The sequence below is a fragment of the Micropterus dolomieu genome, linkage group LG11, assembly GCF_021292245.1.
Source record: "Micropterus dolomieu isolate WLL.071019.BEF.003 ecotype Adirondacks linkage group LG11, ASM2129224v1, whole genome shotgun sequence".
Classification (NCBI taxonomy): Eukaryota; Metazoa; Chordata; class Actinopteri; order Centrarchiformes; family Centrarchidae; genus Micropterus; species Micropterus dolomieu.
Genome location: NC_060160.1, coordinates 29,699,657 through 29,710,408, shown reverse-complemented (window position 1 = coordinate 29,710,408; position 10,752 = coordinate 29,699,657). Strand labels below are relative to the sequence as shown.

The following is a 10,752-nucleotide window of genomic DNA, read 5'->3' as shown; positions in this document are numbered from 1 at the left end:
CAATTCTGTCTCTGAGCTCTTCAGGCAGTTCCTTTGACCTCATGATTCTCATTTGCTCTGACATGCACTGTGAGCTGTAAGGTCTTATATAGACAGGTGTGTGGCTTTCCTAATCAAGTCCAATCAGTATAATCAAACACAGCTGGACTCAAATGAAGGTGTAGAACCATCTCAAGGATGATCAGAAGAAATAGACAGCACCTGAGTTAAATATGAGTGTCACGGCAAAGGGTCTGAATACTTATGACCATGTGATATTTCAGTTTTTCTTTTTTAATAAATTTGCAAAAATTTCTACATTTCTGTTTTTTTCTGTCAAGATGGGGTGCTGAGTGTACATTACTGAGAAATAAAATGAACTTTTTTGATTTTTGGAAAATGGCTGCAATGAAACAAAGAGTGAAAAATTTAAAGGGGTCTGAATACTTTCCGTACCCACTGTATACTGAGTGTTCCCATGTCACGCCATCAGTGACTGGGTGGTTTATTATGTTGGCTCTTGGCAGGTGTGTCTGTGCTTGGTGGTACCTTATGGGCCCACTGAGGCGTTGACTCATGCTGCTTCACCTCGAACCCAATAGCGATAGTCTTAGAGGGCGAAGCCTATATGAAGTAGACAGTAGTTACATATTGTAACTCTGTATTCTATGACTATAGGCACAAAAAGTTGTGGGCCTCCCTGGTCCTGTGATTCTCAGTGCCAATACCCAGGTCTCACCATTGTGTAATGATGTTATAGAGGCCCACACCATGGGTTGGTGTAGACAAAGCTTTTTTCAGTGCTGCACGTGCGCGCCTAGGGATAAACCCAATAGCAATAGCCTCAGAGGGCTGCACCTATACTCATAGAATCTGGAGTTACAATACATAACTACTGATGCACATAACAGAGAAAATAGGCATGTGCTTCATTTCTAAGTGAGGCTACAGCCCATTGACAACAAGAAAGTGTTGATTTATTAATTTATTAATAAGGGATTTCATTGAAAAATAATTGTGTGTGTGTGTGTGTGTGTGTGAGCTTGCAGCCTTGCAAAATGAAGCGATGTGGTTATTGACAAAAAAAATGCTATTTTCATTAATGTGTGACTATAATTTCAGAGAATATTCCAGTTTTTTACTTGTAGGTTTGTTATAATTTTACAACAGACATTTCAGGAAATCACTTTACTGGTCAACTTTGTTTTGTCTTCAAAAGAGTTTGATTGAACCTCATTTTAATGATGTTGCAGTGAGCACAATTGGTGAGCACAATTTTCTGGTGAGAGATTCGGCCTCAGGGAGTCCTGCTCTCTCTACTTGGACTCTTGGATTTTACATTTAAAAGCTTTAAAATCATTAAGAAGAGTAAATATGTTGAGAGATGAACCTCTGTTCTATCCACAGGCTCCTGGAGGCTACTAAAAATGAGAGTGTGGTGAGGAGTCAGGACCTGTTCACTGTGGTGCGATATGTGTCCTCTAACCCACTAGGGCAGAGCATGGCCTGGGACTGGACCACACTCAACTGGTACTACCTGGTCAACAGGTGAGTGCTCTGACCAACAAAAGATGGCTGTGCACATTTACGCACATTTAGGCACAGCAGCAAACAAGGTCAGTCAGGATCTAATGTTAATAATGGCAATGCATTCCTCTACACATCCAAAAGACCTCATACACAGTCCAGGTTCATACAGTGAACACATTTACATTTAAATACAGTGAAAATGTTTAGAATAAAGCAGCCGTCCTCCTGATCAATCCTGAGCTACAGCAGAGCGTCTAAACATGGATTATAGAAGCTGAAACTTGAATTCTGTTCCCTCTGCAGAGTTTCCTCTGTCTGTCCGGTCAAGTTTAGAACTACCGGTTTTAGTTGTCCCACAACGTTTGCTGTGACTTGTATGAATGTATTACTGCGCACATGGAAATGGTTAAATGATGGACAGTCTCTCTAATCATGTAACAATATTATTGCTGTTTAACTATAATCAAGTAAATAGTTCATTCACACTCATTCAAAAGTACAACACAATAAAGAAATCAGCTGGAAAGCTCCCAGGACTGAAATGGTGTGGGTCTCTAAATTGAATGATAATAATTTGGTGGGTGGATTCAGATAATGTCAGAGCTGATCCACACATCACTACTGTAAACACATTATCCCTAAAGTGGTCATGTAGACAGCCTTAGTCCTGCCCTTCTGCTTTTGCCCCACGGGACCGTATTTTGGAATAAGTTTGGTCGTCAACAACACATAATTTGATCCTGTTTGAATTGTGCCCTGATGTTTGGGACATTGTTTGTCAATTTAAAAGAATAATTAATATAATAATTAACTAATAATAAGTACTATGTACTAATTCAAAGATAATTTAGGTCAAGATGTCGCAATTTAAATTAAAGTAACATTTGGTTGTGTGTAACTACATCTCTCGTCTCGCACAATATATGTCACCAATATGGCTGTCACCTTGGCACATTTCATCTCTTTCTTTCAGATTGAGGGGAAAAGAATGAAAATTTATTACAAGCCTTGTGGTCCTTTTTAATGACGTTTTTTCACAGTCTGTTTTATGATGAGCTGCAACTTTGTTTAGGATAAAATGACGAGATGATGATGAGAAAAAAAAGGCAGAACAGTGTCTGATATTGTTCAGTACAGTTTGATAAAGCCATTTCATTCTGTGAAATAGTGTCATACTTTGAGTAAAGTTGTTTACACAAAAACATTACATTTGAAAGGCCAGAACATGTTGTAGTATTAAGACTGTCAAGTCATGAAAACATTCATTATATTTTCTGACACAATTTACTGAACTTCAAAAAGGCACAGTCAAATGTCCCGGATTTTCTTTCTTAACAGATACACCATTAATGACAGGAACCTTGGTCGCCTACTGAGTCGAATCACCACCACCTACAACACAGAGCACCAGCTTTGGAAGGTTAGCACATGTACAGCTTACTCCTGCTTTGGTTGCAATGGTGTCTTTCTAGCGTGATCGTTTGAACACGTTGGACAAGTTTTCACTGCAGGAAAAATGAATCAAAAGATCCATAGAAGCTTTTCAAACCTTCACAAAACCTCACCAAGTTCTGTCCAGCTATGTGCTCAAAATGTTCCAAACACAGATGGTTTTACCAAAATATGGTTGAATACCAGTGTGACCAGATGAGAACAGGTGAAATTCGGGACAGGGTACTTGGGAATGGGCGTGGCTCCAGTAGCCGACATTACATTCAGTGTTAGACAATCATGTGTAAGTCAAAACTCAATGCTAAAATTAATTATTTTTGTTCATGAAGTATCATTAGTTAGAAAAATACAATGACTGTGTGTATGTACCTGTGTGTTTTGAGAAGCCGCCTAGGCCAAAATTGATACAACATAGATACATACACACTTGCACATACATACATACAGATTTAGTTTTTTTAGACACTTATCTGTTATTGTGATGTTCATGGAAGAGGAAAGTTTTTGGCTGTTTGATAAGTTATTATAAAGTACATTTACTCGTGTGGCAGACACTTTGATCCCCCACCAAAATGTAAAGTAACTTGTCATAACTGGGATTTGAACCTGGAATCTACTGCATGAAAAACAAATTCACTGCCACCCACACAGGTATAAGAATCAGAATCAGAAATACTTTATTGATCCCCGAGGGGAAATTCTGTGTCACAGCTGTATAAGGAATAGAAATAATAATAGAAAATTAGTATATAAAGAAGTATATAAATACCAGAGTAAAAATATAAATGCAAAGAAAATATAAATGAGTGTTACGGTTAGGTGAATGCAAAGCAGGAGAGAGCCCAAATGCACAACACTGGAGAGCAGACATTCAATTCAGGGGATTTTAATCCAAAACACCAGGCATGAACAAAACTCACAGGTAGCGGAAACTGGCAAAATCCAAGTAAAGAACTGGTAGTACAGCAACAGGCAGAACACTTATCATATGACAATGACCAGACAGGGACTGAACAGAAATACCAAACATATATACACCAGGAACTAACGAGCAGGGCGGGAACAGCACAGGTGATCAGGGCTAACGAGACAGGCAGGCAGCGGGATTACGGTTTAGTGAAAACTCTGAGTAAGTTGTGCCCACGATGAGGGAAACTCTGGGTTTTCGGTTTCAAAGAGCAAGATCAGATAAACTCTAGGTCTGTAACCCCGGCAATTTACGCTGTGAACCTAACCTGCTTGGGAGGAGGCTTACTTCAACTAACGCTGAGTTTCTCTCTGACTCCTCCCCTCCTGCAGAGCTTGAAGCGGCTGTCTGACATTTCCTCATTCAGACTGTCCATATCAAAGCACATATTGGAACACAGTTACGTCTTTAGAAACACCGAAATCACAGTTAAATAGGCTGTTTTTTTTTTTTTTTAAATAAATGTAGTTTAAAAGTGAGTTTTTCATTATCTGCTGATAGTCTGAATGCGTTTTGACAGCATTTCATAAAATACGAAATGAGCAAGATTTTATTAATGTAAAATAGATGCTTAAACTTCACAGTCAGTTTGAACCTAGACAAATAAAGTATTTCTGATTCTGACACATTTTACATTACAAAAACATAATTAATAGGGCTACTGAGTCAGACTGTCACTTTACAATCACAGGTCCATGAGTAGCCTAAACTGTGTCTAATCTGTTCCATTAAAATTTTGATCTTCAGTTATTGCCACTGGCAGTCCCGTCCGTTTACAGCTGAATAAACAGGCCTGTAGCCTATTTAAAATGAATAACACGCCGTAGGAGAATTCCAGCACTTTATCATTCATTAAGGAAATTCCAGTCTGGTAAATGATGAATGAGCAACACTGTATAAAATGTAATATTGTTAACATATCGATCCTCCACTCCTGTATTTTAGAGCCAATCATGGTCCGCGTTGGCACTCATTCATATTTCTAGCTCCACCCGATTAAAATGGAGGCTCTGCCTTTATTTACCCGTTACCATGGTGAATCGGAGCTCCATTGGTGAGGCTTTTTTTCATCCCCACGCACGCGCTTCCATCAGGCTCAACATACTCAGAGTTGACTGAACTTATTCTGATCGGCCTTTCTGAAACGGAAAACTCAGTTTGACAGTTCAGAGTTCTTCAACCCAGAGTTCAGGTTTACACTCAGAGTTTGTTGAAACAGGGCCCTGAACACAGAGCAGACATGGGCAAATTAACAACAAACACAGAAGTACACAGACCAGGACATAAGACACAGAAGTAGGAACTAAGACACAGAAATGGAACGCCAGACTAAGTAGTAAGACAAGAAAACAATGAGAACCAACACAAAAATCCCCACAAGAATAAACAAGGCGAAACATGTGTAACACAAGACATGGAACCAAAACACATAAACACAAAACATGGACTAGCTGTATCACAGAACGGGGTAGGGAACAGAGACAGGACCAACCAGGAAACCAGACAACACTAAACATGGAACAGAATAGAAATAAGGAAAATACCCAAACACCACTAAACACTAGCTGACAGATAATAACCAGATAAATAATAACCCAGACTAAATAACAGATACAGAACTGATCCATAAGTAAACTCACAGAGAACTAAACTCAACAGAACAGATGACAGGACTAAAATGCAGATACAAAACCGACCTTAGAATCAAGAACCTAAAACCCAAGAAACAAGAATCAAAATCCAGCAAAGGCACGGCCAAAATAATAAAACACAGACAACCTCAGGACAGGATCATGACAATGAGTGTGGATATGTAGGGGAGAGCGGGGTATGTTGTCACACTTTTCACACTGTAAAATTGAATAAATAGTTGCAGAATTGCAGCAGAGAATATTGCACATTAGGTTTCTAAACAAATATTATTGCGCAAAACAGATGATAATGTCCAGTTTAATAACTAACTAAGTGTCCCTGTAGCAGTCACTTAGAGGGAGGAGTTATAGAGCTTGATGGGCACGGGCAGAAATTACTTCCTGTGATGCTCTGTGGTGCATTTTGGGGGAATAAATCTTGTATTGAAAGTGCTCCTGTGTTTGAGCAGCACATCATGGAGTGGGTGGGAGAAATTGTACAAGATGACATGTAGCTTGGACATCCTCTCCGACACCACCGACAGAGAGTCCAGCTCCACCCCCACAATTGGCCTTGCGTATCAGTTTGTTGAGTCTGTTAGTGTTCGCTATCCTCACCCTGCTGTCTCAGCATACAGCAGCAAACAAGATAGCACTGGCCACCACAGACTCATAAAACATCCTCAGCATTGTCCGGCAGATGTTGAAGGACCTCAGCCTCCTCAGAAAATAAAGACGGCTTTGGCCCTTCCTGTAGAGGGCTTGAGTATTCTTGACCCAGTCCAGTTTATTGTCCATGTGCACTCCCAGGTATTTGCATTCCTCCACAATGTCCACACTGACCCCATGGATGGAAACAGAATTAACTGGTGCCTTAAATCCGTAACCAGCTCCTTAGTCTTTGTCACGATGAGCTGTAGATGGTTCTGCTCACACCATGTGACAGAGTAGGGCTGGGGCGATGTAATCAATTACGTAAATACATCAACTCGCATCACATGTGTCGAAGCGTCGTTGCGTCCGGTGTTAGTGGTATTCCCCCCGCCAAGCTCCAGCTACAGGACCGTGCCTTCGACTGGTCTAAAGTTTGGGAGTGTTTTAGACAGTCACTCACATTTACATTTACTCATTTGGCAGACGCTTTTATCCAAAGCGACTACATTTGAGGAACAACATACAAGCATCAACAGAGCATCAACTACAGATCTACAACTGACAATACATACTAGTAAGAGCAGCAATAAATACTAAGAGCTAAGAACTGTAAGAGCTCACAGTACATATCACATCAATGGGGTAGATACCTAGGGAAGGAAGTAAGAGTTAGCAAAAAGTGCAATCAAAACAAAAAGTGCAATCAATACAAGATCATTGTAGGGGATAGAAGAAGAAGAGCACAGGAAGTGCATGTTAGAGGTTAGAAGTTAGAGGTGTTATAAGAGGAAGTGTTCTTGGAAGAGATGAGTTTTCAAGAACTTCTTGAAGTTAGAGAGGGAAGCCCCTGCTCTGATGGCGTGTGGTAGCTCGTTCCACCATCGTGGTGTCACAGATGAGAATAGCCGGGACTGGGATTGCTTTGTGTGAAGGGATGGCAGAGCCAGGCGGCGTTCGTTGGAGGAGCGTAGCGGCCGAGAAGGAGCTTAAGTTTGTAGTATGGAGTTTAGGTAGATGGGTGCAGATTTTAGTGTGCATTAGTGACTTGAATTTGATTCTGGAGGCCACGGGGAGCCAGTGGAGGTCACTGAGTAATGGAGTGACATGAGTCCTTTTGGGCTGATCAAAAACCAGATGCGCTGCTGCGTTCTGAACCATTTGTAAGGGTTTCACTGCACAAGCTGGGAGACCTGCTAGGAGGGCATTGCAATAGTCAATGCGAGAGATAACCATGGCCTGTACCAGAAGCTGGGTGGCGTACTGAGTGAGGTAGGGCCTGATTTTCCTTTTTTTTGTATAGAGAAAAGCGGCATGACCGAGAGACAGTAGCAACATGGTCTGAAAAGGACAGCTGGTCATCAATCATGACACTCAAGTTTCTCACCACCTTGGTTGGAGTGATGGTTGAGGAGTCAATTTGTAGTTTGATGTTATGGCGGATAGATAGCTTGGCTGGAATGACCAAGAGTTCAGTCTTAGAGAGGTTTAGTTGAAGGTGGCAAGCCTTCATCCATGCAGATATGTCTGATAGACAGTCTGTGATCCGCGCCGAGACGGTGGGATCGCCTGGCGGGAAGGATAGGTAGAGTTGCGTGTTGTCTGCGTAGCAGTGATAAGAGAAGCCGTGCGAGCGAATGATCGGCCCCAATGAGGTGGTGTAAATTGAGAAGAGAAGGGGCCCAAGCACTGAGCCTTGGGGTACCCCTGTGGAGAGGCAGTGGGAGGAGGATAATTGTCCTTGCCACAAAACATTGTAGGGACGCCCCGAGAGGTAGGATTCGAACCACAGGAGTGCTTTGCTCGAGATGCCCATTGCTGAGAGAGCGGATAGCAGGATCCTGTGGTTGACTGTGTCAAAGGCAGCTGATAGGTCAAGCAGGATAAGAACTGAGGATTGGGATGCAGCTGTAGCTGACCTTAGGGCTTCTGTTACAGACAGAAGAGCCATTTCAGTAGTGTGGGCACTCTTAAAACCAGACTGATATGGATCTAGGAGGTCATTCCCTGAGAGGAATTCTGAGACCTGTTTGAATACTGCCCGTTCAATAGTTTTGGATAAAAAAGGTAGAAGAGACACTGGTCGATAGTTCTCAACTTGAGTTGGGTCAAGTGAGGGCTTTTTGAGCAAGGGTGTAACCCGAGCCCTTTTGAAAGTGGTCAGGAAGGTTCCTGAAGCCAGAGAAGTATTTATCACAAGTGATTGTCGGGACCACAGCAGGAGATATGGCTTGGAGGAGATTCGTAGGAATCGGGTCCAGTGGGCATGTAGTTGAACAGCTACGGGTCAAGAGTTCTGATACTTCGCTCTCTGTGAGAGGAGTAAATGAGGAGAGTGAACCACCACCGACCTGGAAGGGCAGGGGAAAAGATGTAGTAGGACTGCTACAATGGTTGAGTTTGAGTGTTTCAAAGAATTGGCTAGTTATAGCCTCCACTTTGCCTGTGAAGAAGGCAGTAAAGGAGTCAGCAAACAAGTTTGTGGGTGGTGGAGGTGGAGGAGGCTTTAGTAGCGCTTTAAAAGTGGAAAATAATTTCCTTGAGTCAGTGGCACTGCTTATTCTGTCATTATAGAACGCAGTTTTGGCAGCACTGATGCTTGTTGAGAAGGAGGATAGGAACAACGTGCTGCTCCATGAGCTGTCTGTGAGTTGGAAGTAGCTTCACTGCAGCACAACTGCTGTCCACAAATACGTGAAGCAGCATGAAAATGTGAAGCAAAAGTATTCCAGAGCACTGACGGCAGCATCACAAATCCTGTTTACTTTCTGTCTCCACACAAGCACGGCACATTATCAGCACAAGAATACGTAGTCTTCTTCATCGCCTTCGTGTTAAAAGTAATTTCTGCCCTGCTGCTGTCATGGTAACGTGAATTTTACACCGTGTGTCATCTAATCAGCTGTTTCATATTTTCTGTTTATTTAACGGCCACATATGAGTGAGAAAACAGCTGAATCTAACATTACAGACAATCTGTGACTGCATAGTCTGTGAATTGTTTCATTTGGGGTTTTTTTGCCCCCCACTGATGCAGAAATACATTTGATTATCATAGTGCATATTACTAAATATTTACATAAATCCATATCGGAAACATTTAAAGTTTGAAATAAAGTAGCTATTGTCACAACCCATCAGTGACGTGGAAATTGGATTCATTTTAGCGTATGCTACTATTGTCATTATTATAATGTGCTTGATCAGAATGATTGAATAAAATATTGATTTATTGATTAGACATGTTTTTGATATTTATTTTTGGATAAATTGGTATGTTAATTGAGTAATAGGCAATATTTTTTTCTTTAGAATACACAAATTAGTCGTTAGATTAATCGACTAATTGAAAAAAATAATTGTTAGATTAATCGACTTGAAAAATAATTGTTATGTACAGCCCTATGGCAAAGTCCCCCACCACAGCTCTGTACTCAGCCTCGTCACCCTTGCTGATAAATCCAACCACACAGAGTCATCAGAAAACTTCAGAAGATGACAGGACTCTGTGTGGTAGTTGAAGTCTGTGGTGTAGATGGTGAAGAGGAAGGGAGAAAGCACTGACCACGCTGTCTAACACACAGTGTTGCAGCCGCACATACTGTGGTCTGCCAGTCAGGTAGTCATCAATCCAGGAAACAAGGGGGGCATCCACCTGTATCGCTGTCAGCATCTCACCCAGCAGGGCCGGCCGGATGGTGTTGAAAGTACTGTAGAAGTCAAAAAACATGACCCTCACAGTGCTTGCCGGCTTGTCCAGGTGGGCGTAGATGTGGTTGAGCAGGAAGATGATGGCGTTGCTTTCTCAAGGATCTTGGAGAGAAATGGAAGGTTAGATATAAGTCTATAGTTGACTACAACATCTGGATCAAGGTTGGGCTTTTTCAGAAGAGGTTTAATTACAGCTACTTTAAAGTACTGTGGTACATAGCCTGTTGATAAAGACAGATTGATCATATCTAGTAGAGAAGTGCTGATTAAGGATAAAACTTATTTAAGCAACCTAGTCGGGATGGGGTCTAACCAACACCATTAAATGTTCAATTTCATATACCAGAACAAGGTCGAGGGTGTGGTTAAAACAGTGAGTCGGTTCATGAACACTCTGACAGAAGCCAATGGAATCTAACAAAGAGATAAACACAGTACTAAAGCTGTCGTTCTCAACGTCCACATGAATATTAAAATCCCCTACAATAATAACTTTGTCCGTTTTAAGGACTAAAGTTGAAAAAACTCAAATTCAGGTAAGAATTCAGAGTACGGACCAGGTTGCAGTGATTTCCAACTTGGGTGCGAAAGACCAAGAACAAGGCTTTCAAATGAGTTATAATTTAGTTTAGGTTTAGAGCTGATTAGTAGGCTAGAGTCGAAGATAGCTGCAACTCCACCTCCTCGGCCTGTGCCTCGAGGAATGTGAGTATTAATATGACTGGGAAGGGTGGATTCATTTAGGCTAACATATTCTCCATCACCCAGCCAGGTTTCAGTAAGACAAAATAAATCAATATCATAATCTGATATTAGTTCATTTACTAGTAC

The 10,752-nt window shown here is 41.4% G+C and overlaps 1 protein-coding gene across 3 annotated transcripts in view; it reads left to right on the top strand.

Annotated features, from left to right (window-relative positions):
- Nucleotides 1-10,752, top strand: part of LOC123978603 (glutamyl aminopeptidase) — a 94,415-nt gene that overhangs the window by 51,743 nt on the left and 31,920 nt on the right. For all 3 annotated transcript variants that reach the window (XM_046061928.1, XM_046061927.1, XM_046061925.1), the window contains 2 exons: nucleotides 1,387-1,527; nucleotides 2,848-2,929. In XM_046061928.1, coding sequence (XP_045917884.1) covers nucleotides 1,387-1,527; nucleotides 2,848-2,929 — 223 coding nt within the window. The remainder of the gene's footprint in view (nucleotides 1-1,386; nucleotides 1,528-2,847; nucleotides 2,930-10,752) is intronic.